Here is a 24563-nt window from a genome sequence, read left to right as displayed (position 1 = left end):
AAGTCTAACCTAATGACTCCCAAAGCAGCCCTTGTTATTTTTGGATAGGTCTTAGCTCTGCCTATAGGAGTTAAGCAAAATAAGGCTATTCTCTCTTCCATATGATATCCCTTTACATACTTGAAGAAAGCAATCATATTCTACCTTTTATTTTCCAGATTATGGCATGAATATGCCATTCCAGATGTGGCATGAACTTGAAGACCTTCACGATACTGGTTTTCCTCTTCTTGGCACTCTAGATTACCAACGTATTTTTGTTTTTGTTTTTGTTGTTGTTGTTATTTGTTTTTTAAAGAATGTGGCACCTACAACCGTGAAAGACTTAGCACCTCTCAGCAATACAATGATCCAGGCCAATTCTGAAAGCCATATGACAAAGAATGGTACCCACCTCCAGTGAAAGAACTATTGGACAATGACCCAGGACAATTCTGAGGGATTTATGGTAAAGAATGCTACCCACATTCAGAGGAAGGACTGCAGGAGAGGAAACATATAAGAAAAACAAATGCTTGAACGCATGGGCTGAGGAGGACATGATTGGGGATGTAGACTCGAAACTACCACACCAATGCAATGATCAACAATTTGGAAATAGGTCTTGATCAAGGACACATGTTAAAACCAGTGGAAATGTGCATCGGCCATGGGTGGGAGAAGAGCGGGGTGGGGGTGGGGTTAAGGGGAAAGTAGGAGCATGAATCATGTAACCATGTTAAAAATGAATATTAATAAATGTTTAAAAAATTAAAAAAAAAAAGAACTATTGGAGATGGAATGCAGGTCAACGCATATGATTTTTTCATTTTATTTGTTTTTTGGGGGGGGTTGGGGACTTGGGTTTTATATAAATATTCCCTTACAAAAATGAACAACGTGGAAATAAATTTTGCATGATAATACACGCATAACCTAGATCAAATTGCTTATTATCTCTGGGTAGGGGAAGGGAGGGAGACAATTTGGATCAGATAACTTTAGAAAATTCAAGTGGAAATATGTTATTACGTGTAACTGGTGAAACAATATCTTTACAAAAAAAAAGTGGAATCTGGATCTGCTCTGGCTGCAGGAGAATATAAGAGTCCTAAAGATCTCTCTAGCCCTGGGAACTATGTCTTTCTTAAGGCAGCCTAAGGGTAGCAACTAGCTTTCTTGGCAGCCTTTTCACACTACTGGCTCATCTTGAGAACTTGGGTCTACTCAAATAATCAGATCATTTTTGAACAAATATGTTGTACAGCCATCCCTCCTTTATCTTAAGACTATATACATTTGTGTCTACCAAATTTCATCTTAATGTGATTGACCCATTATTTATATAGTACTTTAAAGGCTTGCAAAGCCCTTTAGTTAGAGTAAGGAGTACCTCAGAGTTCTTCATTTTACAGAAGAGAAACAGAGGCCCAGAAAGGTTAAGTATGCTGCTCTATTCAATTCACATAGCTGGTAAGTATCAACAGGCAGGATTAAAACCCATGTCCACTTGACTCCAGAGCCACTGTTCTTTCAACTGTATCATACTGTTATCCAAGATTTCATTTGATCTTGGTAACAATCCTTTGAGACAAGTATTATCCACAGCTCAACTCCATTTTACACATAAAGAAACTGAGGTTTAGGGAGTTAAATGACTTGTTCAGGATCAAAAAGGAGTAAAGTGTCTCCCAAGACCAGAGCTCTGATTTGGACTAGTGTTCTAACCTTTCAAGATAATTCTGAATCCTGATTTTGTCATCTAGTGGGTTAACTATCCCTTGTAAGGGAAGCAGGTGGTAGTGTGAAAAGACCACAGGCTCTGGATTAAAATTCCACCTCAGAAGTTTATTACCATTTGTCTAATTTGGAGAAAATCCTTTCAATTCAAATAAATTAAAACAAATTTTAAAATGTATTAACATCTACTGTGTGCAGAGTACTGTATATATATATTATATTATATATATTATATATTATTCCTATTGACTCCCAGAGGAGCATAGAGCCGCAACCATCTCACGCCAACGAACTCTGTTCTGGGCAACTTCCCCCAACTGGGCATCTCACGCCAACGAACTCTGTTCTGGGCAACTTCCACCAACTGGGCATATCTTTGCCAGGTCTGTTTTGGCCTTCCGATTTTTCTCCTTCCTGGTGGGTTCCATATTTTTTTTTCATAGCGTCCTGATAACAGGTTCTACTATATTCTGAATTGGTCAAACTATATCTTGAGTAGAGTATTTATTACTGAATACTCCATGATCTACAGATTGGAGTACATATCAGAGTATGACCAATAGAGTGAAAGGTCTGGAAACTGTAATTTATGAAGAATAAATGAAATTTCTGTGGATGATAAATATAATTTAATAATAGTTAAATGCCTACTATTTGAGGAAGAATTAGATTTTTGGGGGAGGAGGGGATATAATAGTTGTCTTCAAATAATTTGCAGGGATATCAGACTGAAGGGCTGTGCAATATCAGAAGTCAAAATTAGGACTATTAATTTTGAAATGACTGGAAGACAGTTTTCAGGTCAATGCAAATAAAAACTTTTAACAATCAGAGCAATCCCTAAATAGAACAGATTGCCTTGTGAAGTAGCAAGCTTCTTTCAGTGGAAGCACTTAAGCAAAAATTTGACAACTGACTGCCTATTAGGGAATTCTGCATGAAGTGGAAGATTAGATTAGACAGTAGAAGCATACTGTGTCTGATTGGGGTAATGGCTGGTCAAATTATGTTATAAGGATACAATGCAATATTATTGTGCCATGAGGAATGATGAATGAATTATATATTTCTATGATAGGAAATAAGAACAAGCATGACATAAATGTATGTATGTATCTAAAATAAAAGGAGCAATGTAAATAAAGACAATGTAGAGGGGCAACCAAATTCTGGAAAACTGCAATAGGTTGGGGTCAATACTACACTGCCAAAGTAAAAGGCTATATCCTTTCTTTAAGTCAGTCATCAGTAATTCTAACTTTTCTCAAAAGAATATACTCTGTAATGGGGCTTTGCTTTCTTTTTCTTTTGGTAAAATGTTATATAGAAAGAAAATAATATACTTTAAAAAATGAGAGCAATTTTTAAAAGATCAACAACTTAAAGTGAATTGCAAGACTGATTTGATTTTATGACCATATGTTTCTTTGGGTGACTCCTTCACAGTGGATCATGTAAGAAAATATGAGCAGATTATTTGACAAGTCTCTTCCCTAGACTGTAACTGGCATAATCGAAAGGAAACTTTTATAGATGAAGGAGGGAAAATTATCCTTCAAACACAGAGATCTCAGAAAGAAAAAAAAATGTATAGGTATAGTTTGGACTAATCAACTTCTGAGGGTCCACTTTGAGATGTGGCAATTTGCATTCTGGATTATAAGTAAATCAAATTTCCCCCAAATTATGAAGTAAATCTGTGCATAACCATGTTTAATGCATAGTCTTTGTTGAGGATCTTTAATTGATTATGGCTCCTAAAATGTTTATTGGCTCTCCAATTCCCATAGCTGCCTACTTTCTGACAACCCTACCTTTTTCTTCCTTCCTTCCTTCCTTCCTTCCTTCCTTCCTTCCTTCCTTCCTTCCTAGTAACATACTGATACATAAACAAACATTAGATGACCTGGGGAAGCTAATCCTTCTGTTATCTTAAAAGTTAAAAGAAGCCAAGAGGAGCAGGGGGAGGATACAGGAAGGATAGGGCTATGTGATTTTTCTGAGTAGGGTCCTCATGTAGAGTTTAGTTTATGCAGTGATTCCCAAAGTGGGAGTTACCGCCCCCTGGTGGGTACTGCAGAGATCCAGTGAGGCAGTGATGGCCACAGGTGCATTTAGCTTTCCTATTCATTGCTATTAAAATTTTTTTAAAAATTAATTTCCAGGGGGCTAAGCAGTATTTTTTCTGGAAAGGGGGTTGTAGGCCAAAAAAGTTTGGGAACCATTGGTTTATAGCAATACACCTGTAAGAAGGAACCACACTACCACTACCGCACTGTCTGCCTGGCTTTGTACTTCTTGCCTAGTGCTGCAGACATGTCTGAAGCAAGCAGGCACAAACAACAAATTAAATATAGGAATTAAATCTTGCCAAACTTCTGGCCTTCTTCTCAGAAACCGGACAAAGATTTCTATGACAGGAGGTTACAGAGGAAAATGTGGGTGGTTTTTGAGTCACTGGGAGAGACAGGCAGAAAAAAAAAAACCCTGACAACTTCTATCTGATGCTGGCAAATTATTGTGGTTTGAAGAGACTTTGAGTTCATAGGATTTAAAGCAGAAAGGGACTATGTTCAATATCTTACTTTTGAATGGAAAGAAAACCAAGGTTCAGAGCAAGGGGAAATGAATTGCTCAGGTTCACATGGATGATACTATCAAATGTTCTTTTCATTGCATTCCCTCATAAGTTTCTTATTGTATATCCTTTAGTAACTTCTCTCCTTTCTCTCATTCTTCTTTGTCTCAAACTCATAAAAGAAAAACCCTTACATTCTGTATTAGAAATGATACTAATTATCAGTCTCAAGGCAAAAGAGTGGTATGGGTTGGGTAACTGGGGTTAAGTGACTTGCCTATGGTCACACAGGTAGGAAGAGGCCTGGCTCTCTAGCTAATGAGTCACCTAGCTACCCCAAAACTCATATTTAATAAGGCTTTCACACACATCAACTCATGGGATGCTCACAACAACCCTAGCTTATCACCTGAAATCTCATTTCCAATTCAATCTTGGATACTCAACACTTTCCCACCTCCCCCAGCCTCTTCTCTCCTCTGATTGGAGGGCAGGTCACCAGACGCCTCCCAAGCTCACTCTATTTTCCCATCAGCAGCTCTGCTTGGTTTGAACATCACAGAATATGCCTCTGCACCAAGTCCCCCTTGGTTTCCAATCCTCCCTTTTGTGCACTGCCTTCTTATATTATAAACTATTAGAGGGCAAGGTCTCTCTTTTTCTTCTTTGTATTCCTGGAACTTAGAATATTGCTTGGCACATAGTTGGTGCTTAATAAATGCTCACTGTATTGTAACATTGGGTATATAATATTTTAATCTCCACTGGATATATAAGGAGCAGAAGCTAAGAAGGTATACATCTTGGACAAGGATATACAACTAAGTGGCAGAGCAAGGATTTGAATCCAGGTCTTCTAACTCCAAATCCCACTGTCAAGCTGCCACTGCACAAAGCCTGTCACATATCACCAACTCTTCTCCTTTGGGAGAATCTTAATAAATAGTACTAAAAAGTGAATCATTAAACCAGGGATTAAAATATATCAAGAGGGTGATTTATTCTTAGCTTATCTAGCCATTACTTGACAGTTTAGGTACATTATTAAAGGCTTAAAAAGTATTGTTTCTTTTTTTAAAACAATACATTGCTTTTATATGAAGATTTCTGGCAATTTTATTCAGCAGATTCATGTGTAGTTCATTAGTACTTCCACTACCCATAAATTCTATTAAAGAATTTACATTTTCTAGTCTCCAAGTCCCTTGGTGGCTTTATAGTATGGTAAAGTGGGCAAAATTTCAGGTACTAGTTTGCCATTAAGAACAATTTTATCAAAATGAAAATGTTTTTATTTGATGTCACAGCTACTTAGTAGTCCCTGAGAAGTAACTTATACTTAAATTTATTAACTACTTTATTACTCACAGAAAGAATTTTGTTTCGATAATTAAAGGAGAAATTGAGGAAAAGCTATGGCCTTTAGTACTAACATTAAATTAACTCTTTTTTTAAAGAAATATTTTTGGGGTATGGATGAAAAACTTTGACATTAATTTCTATCAATGACTGATTTAAAATTTCCTTTTCTACGACTAAAGACTCAATTAAAAAAAAGACTCAAAGTCTTCATTTACACATCCTTCCCTCAAACCCAGATGGCAATGTTCATTAACTCCTTAGGAATTAGATCCTAGCATAAGTCTCTTGAAAACAACAGTTCAAAGCAATTTGACAGGCATGAGGTCTTTCCTCTCTTCAAGCTATGGTTCTAGTACATTATTACATTGAATATATATGTATTTATTTTTACCCTTCTGGCACTATACAAACTTATTTCCAGAAGCACGGACCACTAATATTAACACATATTGTGTAATTCATCCTTTTAAATCAGTGGTTCCCAAACTTTTTTGGCCTACCGCCCCCTTTCCAGAAAAAATATTGCTTAGCCCCCTGGAAATGAATTTTTTTTTGAAATTTTAATAGCAATGAATAGGAAAGATAAATGCACCTGTGGCCATCACTGACCCCCCTGGATCGCTGCAGCACTCACTGGGGGGTGGTAGCACCCACTTTGGGAATCACTGTTTTAAATGAACATTAGGAACAATAACATTTCATATATGAAGAATTTATTAACTATTGGTGTTTTGGCAAAGGTCTTTTATTCTGAGAAAGAATTTTCTAATGTTTGTGCTTTCATTAGCATTTTTTGTTACTGGAGTTATTAAAACACACACCAGAAAAAAAAAAACAGAATCTCCAAAATACAGAAGAAAATATTCATCTATATTTGAAGTTGTTTTGATGATATACAGTGCACAAAAAATCATAAGAGAAAAGAATCAAATTCAAAATAGAGGAGGAGTTTGATATTTTACATTATTCTCACAGTTCATCATGCACACTTTATCTGTTAATCAAAAATATCCTGGATTCAAAATAGGGGTAAGGGTGTCATAAATTTCTCAATAAAGTCTTTTGAAAAAGAACAATCCATCGCATCTCATGAAAAAAAAAAACAAAAAATAGTAAGTGCAGCAACTACAAAAATGGTAATTATTTACTGATTTGAATTTTTCTTTACAAAGAAATGGAGATTTTAAAAAGTGATACATAAATGAGGAGAGAGGTAAACTTCCTGGTACAGTTCTTCAGAAAAGAGGAAGAACTGAACATTGATTGGTAAAGGGTAGCAAGTCAGTTTCTTGCTTGAAACTAAATGGCTACTGCAGAAAGGTTTACTGTGTTGATGGATCTGTGAAGTTGTCCAACCTTTATGAAAAGCAGTTCGGAATACTTAAAAAGTGACTAAAATGAGGGGGCAGCTGGGTAGCTCAGTGGATTGAGAGTCAGGCCTAGAGATGGGAGGTCCTGGGTTCAAATCCGGCCTCAGACACTTCCCAGCTGTGTGACCCTGGGCAAGTCACTTGACCCCCATTACCTACCCTTACCGCTCTTCTGCCTTGGAGCCAATACACAGTAATGACTCCAAGATGGAAGGTAAGGGTTTTAAAAAAAAAAGTGACTAAAATGTCCATTATCCTTTTTACCCAGAGATCTTACTGCCAGACATATACCATAAGGAAGCAAAGACAGGTAAAAAGGTGTCAATTTCACAGCAAGCACTTTTTTGTAGTGGCAAAAAAACCTGAAAACAAAGGAGATGCTTTTTGATTGGAGAATAGCTAAACAAATTGTGCTGCATGAATGTAATAATAGAAATTATGTACTGTGAGAAAAGATAATATGAAAAATCAGAAAAGCATAGGAGATGAACAGATACAGAATGTAGTAAAAAGAATCAGGGAATAATATATACAAAAACTACTAAATATTAACTAAAAAGAATCTGAATATAACTATATTGGACAAGCTTGTCTTCAAAGAAGAGAAAAATCATACTTGTTTGAAGAGGTGGAAGACTACTGGGTGTGGAACTCGGCTTCTGTCACTATAGTCAGGAAGACAGTTTCATATCTAGTCTTAGACACTGATTGTGTGAACCTAGGCAAGTACTTAATTACTATTTGCCTCAGCTTCCTCGACTGTAATATGGGGATAACATCAGCAACTTCTTTACAGGGTTGTAAAATATTTGGAAAAGTGTTTAGCAAAATGCTCAGCACATAGTAGATGCTATATAAAAATGCTTATTCCCCCCCCCCCCTCCTTTCCTGGTTATGATTCAGTTAATCTGAGTTTTGCTGAACTGATTTATCTTCTAAAAAAATTATTGGGTTTGTTAGTGGGAGGGATATGAATGATATTAACATAAGAAGGAATTGATAACTTCTAATTTCTTAAAATGACACTTATATGGACAACAACTTATATTGTTTGATTATTGCTTTGAAATTATAGTAAATGAACTTCTTGAACACTCAAAGGCGGAGAATTACAAATAATACGAACAGACAAAGGAGACAGGCAACGCCTGGGAAGGCCCCATATGACAAAAGAGAGTAGCATCTATATGTATGCTCCATTTCAATCTCTAAAGCTATAGGTCTTCATTACCCAAACTATATCTAATAGACACTAACTATTTTAAAATAGAAGTTTTGGGAAAATAGGTAAAATTATCCTTCTAAAATGTAAACACAAATGTACTATTTATTATTATGCTGCAGTGACCAAAAAGGTCAAAAAAGGGAGTGGGCCAGAGGGAAGGGAAAGGAACTCTTTATATTTCCTTGGCAGAAATAATAAAATGTAACCCACGATACAATATGTACAATTCCAGATTTCAAGGAAAACTCCTTCAAATTCAACAGCAGCTAGCAGCTTGTCTCTATTTGCCGTCACTCCAGATCAGAGAAACCCACATGCTTTTTTTCTATTTTACCCCTCCCTCCCCAACCCCCTCCAGTTACACTTGAGCTCTCTGACTGAAAAGGTCTGGAACAGATTAAAAGTCGGGCCACAAAATAAAAAGCTTTGGCATGTTGTCAAGCCTGTCTGGGATACACATACACAGTGGGCCCGAAAAGGGAAACTGAAGACAGTAAGAGAACCTCGTGAAGCTTTTTGGACGTTTCTAGTTAGAAGGGTTGGTTTTTGTTGGTTGAGGATGAGGCGGTTTGATGGGGGAAGTTTATTTTTGAAGAAGAAAGGACCATCTCATTTTAATAGTTAATAAAAATTTGCAATGATCATAGCAAACTATTTCTTGCCACTCCTGCAGTTGAAATCACTGCTTAAAAATGAAATGTTTTGTTCTAATTCATGACCTTTGCTGCTTAGCTAAGATTTTTGTTCTCACTCTATTTCACAAATGCTTAAGTTGAAAAAAATGCAACACGACAGAGTATTTTGTTTTTTTAGTTTTAAGACATGGAAAAGTTGAGTCTATTTCTTCTAGGATGATTTAGAGAAACAGGGCCTGGTATCTCTGGTCACTATATTACCTCTCATAGTTCTTTGGTTTTCTGTTTCAACCAAAAGGTTTTATTCATGTAATAAACAGAATTCAAAGTTGCAAATTATTAATATGCTTACATTTCTTGTACGATATACAAATAGGTCTGCAGCTCAAAGACTAGTGTTTAAGCCAAACTGTATAATCTATACAAACAGACAACCTTGGAGTGTACTCCACCTTTGACTTTACTTGAATAATGCAGTTCAACCTGTCAACAAAACTGGTCAGTCAGTTTAGGCTCCTCTGTATTTCACCTAAGGGCAAATGAAGATCTGATTTTTGCACCCTCCCTCTCCCCTACCCTTCTTGGTAAAAGGTACCCATATAGCCCAATGAGATTCATAATAATCTGAATAGCTTAACTATTTTAGTTAAGCAGACCTCAGTTTTTCCAAGGCTGCATTTAGACGGCATTCACAGAGTTAATGCCTTTTTCTCCTAAGGGCTCTGCCAGTTGTTGTTAGGTCAACCCCTGTAAAGCTTCAAAGATTTTTTTATCCCCTCAGCCTGACCTACTCAGTGATCTGCACACTGTTTTCATTTAGCTGCATTGAGTCCAAGACTAAAGCTTCAAAACCACAATGATCTGCTCCTTTTTATACTCATTTTTCCATAGCTCTGGAAAAATACCTCAGAAATCCAACTTAAGAAACTGAAAATAGTGAATTATCAGAATAATAAACCAAGAGCAAACTTGTACACCATTATCAAAACAAGTACACTTGAGGGATGGAAAAGCTCCTGATTTTGGGGGGCGGGGTTTGAGGAGTGGAAAGCTCTTGTTTTATTTGGGGTTGGATCGGGAAAGGATTTGGTGATCAATAAAGTAATGATTTTATTGGTTTATTTTTTCTTGAATAGAGAAAAGTTGGGGGAGATTGTGTAGTTTCACAAAGACACATTACACTCATTAACCCAGTTGTAAGGTGACTGGCAGATAATTTCATTTAAAACATAGGGTTGGGTTGACATGGGTTGGAGAAGCCACCTCAGTAGAAGTGAGATATAAGGATCTGTTGATGGCATCACAGGGAAGAGCTGGAATTATTAGCAGGTAAGCAGGTTTCAAATGTTGCTTGACAGCCTGCTTATTATTCTAATTTGGAAAGATCTTTAAAGTAAGGTCATTGTTGTGTCTTCACGAAAATTTTTGAAAAGCTGTGTTTTGGGTCATTTAACCCCAGGATGTCTGGCAAACTAAAAGAATTGCCTGAATAACTAATATAGCCTTCCAAGATTCCAAAGTTTAAAATGACAAATAAAAGTGTGGAAAAAAATAGTGCTTAAAAAAGTGGAGTAGATTCTGCAGAGTTTTTTCTAATGTTAACTATTAATGTTTACATTTAAACACATACACACAAGAAAGAGTAGTGAGAAATATTCTAAAACATTTGTCTGAGATGAACCTTTACCAAAACGAGGGTCAAGCCTTGGGTCTAGCCAAGAGGTGGTCTTGTTCTTATGGTTTATGTAGTAAATTTCTCCATCCTGGGTCATGGCTTGTTCCCATCCATCGGGAAGGGGCCCTGAAATATAGAAGGAATTTATTGTTGGCTCTTTATTTGCTACAGCTGAAAAACTGGTCTATTAAGAAAAAAAAACTCACATATAAAACAATTAATGAAACTGAGTTAAGTTTATGTATGTTCAGAGAGAAAAGTCACAACGACCCTGACACCCATCCATTAAACCAAACAAACAAACAAAGAAGATAAAAGAATTTATCCCTTTCCTAATAATTTTATCTTAAAAGCCATATTTTTATATTCTGCTTTTTGTCCTTTATTGTTATTTATTATTATTATTTTATAAACACTTACTTTCTTAGAATCAATACTATGTATTGGTTCCAAGGCAGAGGAGTGGTATGGGTTAGGCAATGGGGGTTAAATGACTTGCCCAGGGTCACATGGCTAGGAAGTGTCTCAGGTCAAATTTGAACCCAGGACCTCCTGTCTCTGGACCTGGCTCTCAATCCACCGAGCCAACCAGCTGCCCCTCCTTTATTGTTACTTAACAAATTTTCTACTTTCCAAAATCCTTTCTGGGATCCTGAAAGAAATTCCTATTATGTTTGATGATGGTAGCAATAAATCAGATCTATCAGAATGAAATTAGCCTTAATATCAAATATAACAAAGATTAAAGCAACAAATATTTCTCTTATTTCAGTGGAGGACTTAATTAAATACTGCTCCTGCTCGAGCAACTTTTATAAATATCGAGGACCATCCTCCCCAATTAAGGGATGTGTAAACCTTAAAAGACACAATATTAAAATTTACTCACTCTCTCCCTTTCTCCATTAGATACATGTAGAGTGTTATCCCATTATTCTGGTCATAATACTGTGGGGCAAGATCTTTGGATTTGGAGTCTTTAAGACCTAGATTTAAATTCCAGTTCTAGAACCAAATGGCTTTAACTCTTAGCAAATCACTTATTCTGAGCTCCAGCTTCCTTTTAAACAGAATTAGAATAACAATATGTGTATTATTTATAGTAGTGTTTTGTCTGGATAAATACCAATACTTCTGCTGAGTGGAAGAACCAAAGAATATGGTCATTTTAAAGCTGCATGGGAAAGCAAATATAAAAGCCTCTTCTTCCAGGGAAGGCGACAGATATTTCAGATCCTAGTTGGCTATGGCAGGCACCACAAACCAGGTAACTGCCTTGTGGGGGGAAACAAAATAATGAAGCCTGTGAAGACAATGAAAGCCTCAAATGGACTTCAGTTAGGGATCAATGGAGGTATGGAAAATGAAACAACACTGAGGATATACTTGGAATTTCTCCATGTATAAAGGGCACTACCCATTCATCTTCCAATTCAATAAAATCAGAAATGGTTTTATGCCCAGTAATAAGTCTTCAGTGCTACCTCAAAGCAATTAAGGGACAGTAATTTCCCTCCTCACCAACCCCACCGCCATGTCTGCATGGTTATTCCCAGCCATCTTCTGGAGGATCTAAAGTTACACTGGAGTGCATACACTAAAACAATGTGGGATTTAGCCTCTTTTCAATTTGTGTAGGAAATAAAATGGATACATATAAAAATATTAGGGTTTCAAAGGGTTTATTGAAAGCCATTTAGAAAAATGAAGCCACGTGCCTATTAAGATTTAGTTCAAAAGTCGCGCCATACCTCTGCCCCCTGGCTGCTTTAGCAGGAAAAAAAAAGTACCAATCAAGTCCTGAGTTTTTATACCTCTGTCTACCTAAGCACACTTCCTGTCCACATCATTGTGCAAGAGGAATCATGGGAAATGTAGTTTTGAAAGAGTCCTAAATGTCCACAGGAAGTTTAGATCAGGGACCTCAAAACTAGTTCAAGGACCCCCAAATTTCCAATATCACATTTGGCAGGTGGTCTTTGAGAGGTTTTATGACCTAGAACCTGGTCCCTCTGCAGTCAGCCAGGTGATGATCCTCTCTGACTTGCCTCTTGGAAAATACACATCATTATCAGGCTCTTTCCAGTTTTGGCCTAGCACAGAGCTCCGCTACCTTTAGAAACCCAGGGTCATCTCCAGGTTAATAAAGGGCTAGAGGAAGATGTCAGGTGATTCATCTCAAATGCATCTGAGTAAAGGACTGCTCCACATTTAGCTGAAACCTGGTATGCAACACACATCCAAAAACAGAATCATAGACCTTTAGGGGCCACAAAAGCCATCTTGTCCAACCCATACTATAACACACCTAACAAAGAGGTCATCCAGCCTCTTCTTGAAGATCTCTAATGAAAGAGAATGATTGGTCAATAAGTATTTACCATGTATCATGAACTGTGCTAAGTGCTAGACCCAAAGAAAGGCAAAAACATGGTTCTTGTCCCGGAGGAGACAACATTGGCACAATGAGGTACATAGGAGATACATACAGGGTGGACAAAAGATAATGTCAGAGGGAAGGTTCTGGCAACATATGAAGATCAGAAAGGAGATTCATAATGTTGGATGTGAGCTCTGTCTTGAGGGATTCTGCCACAAAAAAAATTAGGTCAAATAGGTCTGCCAATTTGTAGTTATAGTGTTTCACCTGGGCCATAATGGATCTCCTCATTGTGGCAGAGGAACCCAAGTGGTACAAAGGGAAATTCATGCTTTCCTACAACTATGGCCCTGACTCCTATATCCTACTCTTTTCTTCCTCTACCATCTTAAATCAGATGTATCTGGGGTTAATCTTAGATTGAGGCAATCTCACTCTTTTTTGTTTCTTTTGGAAATAGAATCTAAATCTAAACAGAAACTGGATTTAGGAAAAGAACTTGGTTCAAACCCAGATGTGCCACTTAGTTCCCTCAGTGACATTGGGTAAGTTCCTTTACCTCTCTCTCTCTATTGCTTCATCTGTAAAATGAAGGAGAAAGTTGTACTCAATAGCTAGCTTTTGTACAGCTCCTGAAGGTTTACAAAGTGATGTTGGAGATTCATTATCTCATTTGATTCTCACAGCCCTGTATGTAGATACTATTATTTTTAATATTGTTTTACAGATGAGGAAACTTGGGATGAGAGAGGTTAAGTAATTTGCCCAGGATCTCATGGTATCTAGGGCAGGATTTGAACCCTGATTTCCTGAATCCAAGTCCAGTGTATAACATCTAAAGTTTCTTCCAGCTTTAAAGATATTATCCTATAATTCTCCTGCTAGTTCAACTATGGCCTACAATTCACCACTTGGTTTTATTGCATTTAAAAATATAAAACCATTAGAGCTGGGAGGTACAAAACCAAGCCTGGCTGTTAGGATTTGGCTTTTTGCCTCCTGCTTGTTCAATGTCTTTACAAATGCCAAATGCACCTAGAAGTTGGCTGGTAAGCAACTCTTCATTACATTTTAGAAATATGTCATAGTAAAGGAAAAAGATAATTTATTTAAATTAGCGTACTCTACATCTTGATCTAGAATCTCAGAATTTCAGAGCTGGAAGGTCAGAGATCATTTAGTTCAAAGCATATCCAAAAAACATTTCCTCTACCACACACTTACCAAGTGGTCATTTGTCTTTACTTGAACACCTCTGGTGAAAGTGAATGACTATTTTTCAAGGAAGCCCATTTTACTTTTGCATCCCTATGACTACAAAGTTTTTTCTCATATTAAGTCTATGCAACTTCTACCTAATGCTCCTAGGCTCTACCTTTTGGGACCAAACTTTAAAAGTCTAAATCCTCTTCTACATGATAGGCCTGTACATACTTAAAAATTATGGGGTCTTCTGGGAATCTCCTCTATTTCTTCTCCCTGTCCCCAAGCTACGTATTTTTTTTCAAGATCCACATTCCCAGTTTCTTGAACTTTGTTATCATGCTGACCACTATTCTTTCTAAAATACGGTTCCCTAAATGAACATCACACTTCAGATGCCATTGGATTAACATAATTGGAAGTAGTGTAGAGCAAAAATATCACTTCCTTCTTAATTCAGCCTTAGCTCTTATTGGCTTTCTTGGTTGACAAAGTACATTGCTGACACACTGAACTTGTATCTAGGTAAGTCTTTGAGATCTGCTTATAGATCTGTATCTATAGTCTTCCCCCATTTTGCCCTTGAGTACCTAGCACATGGTTTCTGGAAAAGAGCACCCACTATCCTCTATTTCTCATTTCCCTGGGTCATTCCATGATGATGTTTGACTATCATATCAGCAAAATGGGGAATTTTTAATAAGCATAACAAATTGGAAAAATATTCTTCATAGGCATGGAGAGGTATAATATGAGAATATGAGAAGTAAAGCAAACTATAGAAATTTGGTTAAAGGTAGATGACACAGTTTATTTAGTATGCTATGAATGGAATATAACTGATAGCCAAATCTGGATTATTTAGTCTTTGTGGAAAGCATTATACTACTATTGGTTGGTAGGTTGATTGTTTGGTTGCTATGGTAGAAATTTTCTCTTCTTACAACATTAAAAATAAAAATAAACAAAACTCCAGTCAGGACATGGTAGGTGACTCACTATATTAATGTCTCATTCCTGATTAAGGACCCTCTTGAATTAGAGATAACACTAAAAATAAACAAAAGCTCAATGAAACAAGAAGGTTTGGACCTCTTTAGACTAATGGAATCGGGCCCGATTTTTTTTTTTTGCCTGTCTAAAAACTTAGGAACAACAACTAGGCCATCAAAAGAAATGACTGCTTGCCCTAAGAAAACCATTATTATGATTAGTTTACAGTGCAGCATTAGAAGAAAGAAATTACCAGAGAAAATAAAAATCAAGAAGAATGAGTTTAGACTAGATGAACTAAATCCACCAACTCTCAAATTCTGATTCAACACATTTATGATTACAAATTTACTTGTAAAAATTTCATTTGCATAATTATAATTTGCCACCTTTGAGATAAAATAAGACTAGTTTGAGATTTCTCTTTAAGTTCCCTACTTTACAGAACTCATTTAATCCCATAGATTCAACTAGGCAACATGGTGAAAAGTAAAGAATACTAGTAGTCATGGAATGAAGGAAGACCTAGATGTGAATCTTGCCTTTAAAAAGCCTACCATATGTGACCTGTGGCAAGTCACAACCTTTATGTGCCTACTCTGTGCAAGATGAGGATTAAAACAAAATTGTCCCTGGTCCTCCAGAGGTTTATTGGAGTCCCTCATTTTTTAAATAGGAACAATAATATTAGCATGACCTACCTTAAATAGTTGTCATGAGGAACTTTGTAAAATGGAAGTAACTAATCTCCCAGGATAGTTATGAAATTTAAATGAGATGTTGTAAGGCATCCCAAGAATCTTAATATGATTTTATGTCATTAAAGTTGAAAACTTTGGGACACCTTGTATTAAGTGAAGAACTTTCCAAATTTTAAAGCGCTATATGAATGCTAATTGTTTGGTTATATAGGCCAAATCATATCTGTACCTACCAAGTGTCTTGCAGCATCACTAAAAAGGAGTTATCCAGTCTTTACTAGAAGATCTTTTAGGAAAGAAGAATAAACTAAATGCCTAGCTATCACATTTCACTTTGGGACACCTATAGTTGTTAGAACATTAAGCCTAAATCTCTCTGCCACTCTACAAAACCTCTACCCATTACTTCTTCTTCTGTTCATTTTAATTCACAAGCATTTTTTCAAACAACGAATACGAAGGCAAGGAAGGCATTTTGCTAGGCAAAAAGAAAAAATGAAAGCCATTCCTTATCCTCAAATAACTTACATCATACTAGAGGAATACAACATTTAAACAGATAAATACCTAATTTAAAGAGAAAGAGAACACAAAAAACAAAAGAGATGAGAAATGGCTTTCTGTAGAAGTTGGCACCTGAGAAGAGCAGAAAGGAATGGGAGGTATTCTAAATGGTGAAAATGAAGAGTTTTCCTTGCCATCTCTAAGCTGAGCCCCATGGCACTCTGACCATCCTCTCATTCTCCTCCCACCAGAACCTGGATTCTGCTTTGGACCCTGTGGGATCTGAATCTAGCCTTTCTATCACTCCCAGACCATTTCCAAATGATGTTGCTGTAAATACTCCAACTCTTTTATCTCCTCAACCCTATACCCTCTTATTCCCAGCTCCCATTTATATGCTATTTTCTCTGATAGAATGTAAGCTTTTTTTTTCATTCCTGCAAAAGACATTTATTAAGTACTGTGCAGTTTGAAAATGGCTCTGAGGACCCTGGGAGACTACATCTCCCAGGGCTCCCTACCACTACTTCCTCAGACATCTCCCACTTCCTTTTTGGGAGGTGTCTGAGAAAGTATATAAGAGAAAGAGTGAGTTTTGGCACCTTTTTCCCTGGAGAGCCTTGGTGATCAGGTACCTCCTGGCTTCCCCAGACCTTTTCCCTTTCCTAACCTAAATAAACCCAATTTATTAATATCCCTATCATCTAGCTTGGTTTTTGTTGAGCTCCGAAGGGCTCAGGTCAACTTCCCCACCTGGGCTGGGGAACAGCTACCCCGGCTACCTTCCTTCCCTTCCTTTGGCTTTTCTCTTCCTTCCATACAACCTCATCCTTCTTTCACCCACATTGCAGTACCTAATATATTTTAGATACTATGTTAGATGCTGGCTAAGGGTAATGATTTCAGAAGTCAGGCTGAAAGTCGGTCACGGGTAAATCAAAACCAGAGAGACTTTCTTCACTGCAATGACTGTACAAATAGCTTGAGTTTCAGAATGTAAGCTTTTTGAGGGTAGAGACCTTTTCTTGCTTGTATCCTAGCACTCAACACAGCGTACCCAATAGGTACTAAATAAATGCTTTCTCAACCATTTGTTCATTCATTCAAGGCATGGAGAATACCATGTACAAAGAACAGACACAAGGGCACAAGTGCAAGAGATGGAATGGCAAATTTGAGGAAAACCAAGTAGATCTGTTGGTCTGGAACTGAGAATATGTGAAAAGGAATAATAGGAAATAAGTCTGGAAAGGTAAGTTAGTGTAAAATAGTGATGAGCTTATAAGACAAGGTTAGGAGTTTGTAAAGTAGTAAGTTAGTAAGAGAATGATGTGGTCAAACACCAGCACTTATCAAAGCTAGCTGACTGCTTTAGGAAGATTATTTTGGCTTTTGTGTGTGGGATGGAATGGATAAGAGAAAATGGAATTGGGTAGTCCCATTAAGGGGCTACTGTGTTACTACAGGAAGAGTAGTGGGGGCCTGGACCAGAAAGATCAGATACAATGGACTCTACAGAGGTAGCTTATGGAGAATCAGACAGAAGGAAGTGTTACAATGACTACAAGGCTGTGAATCCAGGAGACTAGAAGGATGCCCTTAATAGAAATAGTGAAGTTTGGAGGAGGGACAGTTGAGATGACTATGAAACATCAAAACAGAGGTGTGCAGTGTATAGTTGGTCATGTAGAGTAATTCTACCTTTTCTTCTCCATCATAGTCCATCAAATAACTAAGAACAGTTGTCATTGCTATCATGTCTTTTCCGTCCCCCTCACCCTAACTATGTACATACTCCAAGTCTCTTCTTTGCCAAATTATATACAACCCCAGTTTTTTGGGCTGATTTTTACATGGTATGGTGTAAAGGGCAATCTCTCTCCTGCTCACCCCTCATTTAATTATTCTTCATCCATAGAAAACTCTCCCTCCTTAAATATGGTACTCAGTGGGATAGATAACATGGATGAAAGAAACAGGATTCAATAATATAAGTGGACTAATAATGCTCAAAACAACTGTCAAAATCTAATGAAATGAAATTTAATACAGAGAAATGCAAATCCTGCACTTGCTTTGAAAAAACAAAAAACAAAGAAGCTTCCTAAGAAAAGAATGAAGGAGGCATGGCTAGACTGTAACAATTCCTGTGAAAAAGATGCGGAGGTTATATTAAAACTACAGATTCAATATTCAGCACGACATGGCAATGAAAAAAAAAAGAAAAACAAAACTTAATGCAATCTTGAGCTTTACTGAGTAGAATGCCTTTTATTTGCTTTTTGTATTTATTAAAGTTTATTTAATTAATTGATTTAGAATATTCTTCCATGGTTACATGATTCATGTTCTTCCCTTCCCCTCCTCCCACCCCCTCCTGTAGCCAACGAGCAATTCCACTGGGTTTTACATGTATCATTGATCAAAACCTATTTCCATATTATTAATATTTGCAATAGAGTGATCTACATCCCCAATCATATCCTCATCAAACCATGTGATCAAGGAAATGTTTTTCTTCTGTGTTTCTACCCCCACAGTTCTTTCTCTGACTGTGGATAGTGTTCTTTTCCATAAATCCCTCAGAATTGTCCTGGATCATTGCATTGCTAATAGTAGAGAAGTACATTACTTTCAACTGTGCCACAGTGTATCTGTCTCTGTGTACAATGTTCTTCTGGTTCTGCTCCTTTCTCTTTGCATCAATTCCTGGAGGTCATTCCAGTTCACATGGAATTCCTCCAGTTCATTATTCTTTTCAGCACAATAGTATTCCATCACCAACAGATACTACATCTTGCTCAGCCATTCCTCCTCAAAGGGTATCCCCTCATTTTCCAATTTTTTGCTATCACAAAGAGTGTGGCTATAAACATTTTTGTACACATACTTTCCCCTATTATCTCTTTGGGGTACAAACTCAGCAGTGGCATGGCTGTCTTTTAAAGCCCCTTGGGCATAGTTCCAAATTGCCTTCCAGAAAGGTTGGATCAATTCACAACTCCACCAGCAATGCATTAGTGTCCCAATTTTGCCACATCCCCTCCAACATTTATTACTTTCCTTTGCTGTCATATTAGCCAATCTGCTAGATATGAAGTGATACCTCTTTGGTTGTTTTGATTTACATTTCTCTAATTATAAGAGATTTAGAACACTTTTTCATATGTAGAATGCCCTTTTTGAAGAAGGTGAGAATTTTGTTGCACTCAATAACTTAGATCACATTTGGGGTCCTGGGTTCAGTTGTGGGTAACACATTTTAGTCATCTCACTATCTTAGATCTCTAAAAATGGATTGAATTTCCTGTTTAGGTAATAAATGCTCCATCATTGGAAACATCTGAACAGAGGTTATAAAAAAAGATTCTTATAATATATACATAGATCAAATTGGATGAAATCCAAATCTCCTTAAATTTTTAAAGTGCTATGATTCCATATAAACAACCACATCTGAGAGTGGTGGCACAAGCCTGTATCCTCTGCTTCTAAGGAGGTTTAGGCTGCTAGATGCTGTGAGGTCCTGGGAGCAGAGACCACTTGGCTGCCTAGAGAAGGATGAACCAACCAGGTCTGTTGGGATAAGGGTACAGGTTAAAGTTTCAGTGTTGATCAACATTGGGATTGGGTCTATGAGTGACTATTGCATTTCCAGCCTAGGCAAGAAAGGGAGACCCAGTCTCTTCCCCCAACACACACACATACACACACACATCTACCTACCTACTTATTTACTTGAATAAATAAAGAAGAGTCTGTCATCCCCTCGCAGAAGATGGCTCTTCAATTCAGATATAAATCCCAGGATTCAGAACTGGAAAGGGCCCTGGATATCATTAAGCTTAACTCCCTTACCTTACAAATAAGGAAACTGAGGCCTCAAGAGACTAACTTGCCCAAGTATTACTAGTTAGCAGCTAAAGTCAAGATCTAAATATTCTTCAGAGAGAAAGATCCAAGTCAGAAGAGCAAATGGAACTCTGAACTCACTCTTTTTTAGGCCTTAACAGGTTTTTAAAACCTTCTCATGTTAAATTAATCTCCAACATACTTTCTCTAATTATAAATGTTCATGTTTGTAAACTAGACCTTTGTACAATAGAGCTTAACTACAGTGTCAACTCTCAATCAAGTTAAAGCCCCAAATAATCTTGTAAAAATGTATACCATAAATGGTAAAATGGAATGTTCTTAGTGATTGTAAAATTCTGTATCATACTTTCCCACCATAACATCAAGAAGATTCTCTAAGATTCTGAAATCAGAAACACTTGGCAAAACATAGGAGGCAGCCTGGTTCAGTGAGAAAAAAACATTTTTGGAATCAGAGGACATGTGTTCAAATCCTAGCTCTGACACTTTCTATGTGTGTGGCTTTAAGCACAACACTTAACCTCTCTGGATTTTTATTTCCTTTTCTGTAAAAGAATTAGAATCTAGATGACCTCCAGAGTATTTTTCATCTCTAAATCTAAATCTAAAGCTCCCATAAGCCCATGCACATGGCAAAAATCTATTTAGTAGAAAGGTCTGTCATAGTTGAGATGTACGTCAAACTGGTTTTGGTTTTAGCTCTTTCTGAATGTATTTCTACCACCTTTTTGGCTTTTATACAAATATTTTAGGTCCTAGATTTCATACAGGCAGCTAGATGGCACAGTGGATAGGGTGCTAGACCTGAAATCTAGAAGATTCACCATCCTGAGTTCAAATCTGGCCTCGGTGTCTCAGTTTTCTCATCTATAAAATAAGAGGGGGTTGACCTTTGTTGTTGTCATTCAGTTGCTGCAGGCACATCTGACACTTTGTGACTCCATCTGGGTTTTTTTTTTTTTTGAGCACAGATATTGAAGAACCATGTCATTTCCTTCTTCAACTTATTTTATGGATGACAAAAGTGAGGCAAACAGGATTAAGTGAATTGCTGATGGTCATACTGCTAGTCAGTGAATGAGGTCTTATTTGAATTTGGGTCTGACTCCAAGCTTGGTGCTCTATCCACAATATCACCTAGCTGCCTAGAGGTTGACCTAGAAGACCTCTAAAGTCCTTTCCAATTTCTAAATTTATGATCCTTTGAACAGCGATATGGCAAGCTCAAATGAAGAGCAGTTAGATCTTAGGTGATAAGAAATATATCTACAACCTATAACTGATTTTTATATTAATTACTGGAAAATGACACCAATATTCACTGTTGTCTAGACTTTTTGAGAAAAAGCATATTCAAACACACAAAAAAAATTTTCTTAAGTAACAACCTTTGAAGTTGCTGATTTGTAGGTTGATATTATAATAGTAATCATAAGACACAACAACCTTTGACCCTGCTGATTTCCAGACTGATCTTATAGTATGGGAATTATAAGGTGTAAAGAATTCAAATAAGTTGGGGGCAGCTGGGTAGCTCAGTGGATTGAGAGTCAGGCCTAGAGACGGGAGGTCCTAGGTTCAAATCTGGCCTCAGCCACATCTCAGCTGTGTGACCCTGGGCAAGTTACTTGACCCCCATTGCCTAGCCCTTACTACTCTTCCACCAAGGAGCCAATACACAGAAGTTAAGGGTTAAAAAAAAAAGAATTCAAATAAGTTGATATAAAAAAGTCTTGCACAAAATGGACAATAATCTGCTTAGGCAAAAATTCAAACTAATCTTGGTTGCCAGTGTCTTTAATTAAGACTTCATCTCAGTAAGGTATGGAAGTAAGAGGCTACTCTAGGTTCAAAACAAAAGAAAGTCATTCTCTGGAGGTAACAGTTCTTGTTTGTATTTTGAACATGATTTCAGAGACCCACAGCTACTGATGACACAGGGCTTTTAGGCTCACAGCACTATCCTTATATGGTAGTCTATGAATATCATTTTATAAGAATTAACATCTTGATCCTTCACACAAATATTTTTCCTATGAGTCATAAGATGATTGTTGCAAGACAGTAACCAGAAGAATTTGGAATCACTAAGGAAAATGAAAATTAAACTTCTACCAGTATAATTCCCCAAATCATCAATTTATTTATTATTCAGTCACTACAGCAGAGATTCTTTGATGCATACTGATTGTTCTCTCAAGACCACGTTAGAGGAACTGACTTAAATTTCTTCTTAAATTTTTATACCTTTCAAATGCCTCTGTTTAGGTAATAAATGCTCCATCTTTGGAAACATCTGAACAGAGGTTATAAAAAAAGATTCTTATAATATACATAGATCAAATTAGATGAAATCCAAAGTGCCAAAACAAAACAAGGAAGACAAGAAAGAACTAGCTTCTCTGAATTAAGCAATAACCAACAGCATATGAAACAGGCATAAATACTGTAATATGGGTAGGGGTTTTAATTCTATTAAAATATCTGATGGGCCAGGAGGTTAAAAGATCATAGACTGGATGCTGGAAGAGATCTTAAGAGATCACTTAGTTCAACTCCTTCACACTCCACATAAGGAAATGGGCACCTAGACAGATGTAGGGACTTGCCCAAGATCATAAGGAGTAAGTAGCAGAGATAGGATTTGAACTCCTATTTTAAGTCTCAAATTTAATTCTTTCTATTACTTTGCTTTAAACTAACAAAATAACCAGACTGAATATATTTGTTAATTTAACAATGATTTAGTTATCCTTTAATGTGCAAGGCACTGTCTATACAGGTGATAGTGATACAAAGAAATTTAAGAAATTAATAACAAAGAGAGAGAGAGAGAGAGAGAGAGAGAGAGAGAGAGAGAGAGAGAGAGAGAGGGAGGGAGGGAGGAAGAGATGGGAGATTAGTTCCATTTTGGACATAGAATCATGCTTCATTTGTAGTTTTCAGCATTTGGTAACAACTCAAGAGATGCTGATTAATACCGGACTGAAGTTCAGGAGAAGGATTACATTTGGATATGTGGATCTGGGAAACATACGCATAAAGATAATTGAATTCCTAGGAGCTAATGAAATCACTGAAAGAAAAGATGGAAAAAGAAGGGCCAGAATAGGCATGTAAAGTTAGGAGGTAGGCCATGGATGATGATGCAGTACAGTAGACTTAGGGAAGTGGTCAAACAGGTAGCAAAAAAAAAAAAAAAAAAAAAAAAACAAAGAAAAAGTAATGACAAAAACCCAAGAAGGAAAAAGTTTCCATTAGGAAGAGGTGGTTAGCAACATCAGTCAAGAACAATGAGGCCTGAGAAAAGATTATCTGATTTAGCAATTAAGAGAACACTGGAAACTTTGAAGAAAGTATTTTCATTTGGCCAAATGAGACTGGAAACCATCTTCGAATAGGTTGAGAAGCGAGCTAAAGAAGAAGAAAGGGAGTTGATGAATATTGCCTACAGATACCTTTCCCTAGGAGTTTGGCTATAAAGGGAAAAGAGATATAGCTTGAGGGGAGAGTAGAGTGTGGTAAAGATTTTTAAAAGGAGGAGAAAAACTGAGTATAATTATAAGCAGCAGAGAAAGGGCCAACAGATAAGAAAAGATTGAAGATTAAAGAGAGTAGATGTTTTAGGAGTCTGCTGTTACCGAAAATTCCAAACTAATTATAGGCTGATAAGGTCATATAGTTGAGCAGCAATAGGAATAGGGTCAATCAACCCTGAATGAGGATTTAAGAAACTGAACTGGGGTGGTGGGAAAGGTGGTACAGCAATCCAAAGCATTAGGAGAAAGAAATAGCAGAGCTAAGCTGTGGCCAAGAAGGAGAATCAGGAAGGCCATCAGCCACCATAGGCATCTATATAGCAGCAGAAGTCTCAAGCTAAAGCCACTGTTTTTTTGTCTTCAAGGGCTGAAGAAAGTTTCAAGAAAAAGTACCTATAATTGTGAACAAGAGGAAGAGATGGAAAAAAACTGCTCAAATGTCACCAGATAACTATGAATTAGAACTATCATAATCCTATGAATAGAATTCATGCATGATTGGAATACAGAAATGGTAAATTTTTAGTATTGCACTGAAAAGTACTCAGGTTTTACATTCTGTAGCCATCCCCAGACCAGAATGGGCCACCTAACTCAGAGTTTCTTTCTGTATTCTAAGGCAAACAGTGCTCTCTTGAAAGACTATTTTGGGGATCGAGTCTTGTCCCCTCTCTTATGGTTACCACCTTTCCTCCAAGAGATTTCTTTATAGGCTCACCAGACTGTTATAAGGATACATTCTATACCCTACCCTTACCAGGCTCCCCACAGCTTTACTTCTGCCTGTTTCTGCCATTTGTGAG

The 24563-nt window shown here is 37.1% G+C and overlaps 1 protein-coding gene across 8 annotated transcripts in view; it reads right to left on the bottom strand.

Moving 5' to 3' along the window:
* Nucleotides 1–24563, bottom strand: part of YAP1 (Yes1 associated transcriptional regulator) — a 160983-nt gene that overhangs the window by 38548 nt on the left and 97872 nt on the right. For 4 of the 8 annotated variants that reach the window (XM_044668499.1, XM_044668501.1, XM_044668500.1 and 1 more), the window contains exon 4: nt 10577–10690. The exons of the other annotated variants lie outside the window; for them this stretch is intronic. In XM_044668499.1, the coding sequence (XP_044524434.1) occupies nt 10577–10690 (114 nt within the window). The remainder of the gene's footprint in view (nt 1–10576; nt 10691–24563) is intronic. 8 annotated transcript variants of the gene reach the window in all.

Source organism: Gracilinanus agilis, chromosome 3, assembly GCF_016433145.1.
Source record: "Gracilinanus agilis isolate LMUSP501 chromosome 3, AgileGrace, whole genome shotgun sequence".
In the NCBI taxonomy this organism is placed as follows: Eukaryota; Metazoa; Chordata; class Mammalia; order Didelphimorphia; family Didelphidae; genus Gracilinanus; species Gracilinanus agilis.
Note: the sequence above shows the minus strand (reverse complement) of the source record. Positions and strands in the feature narration are given on the sequence as shown.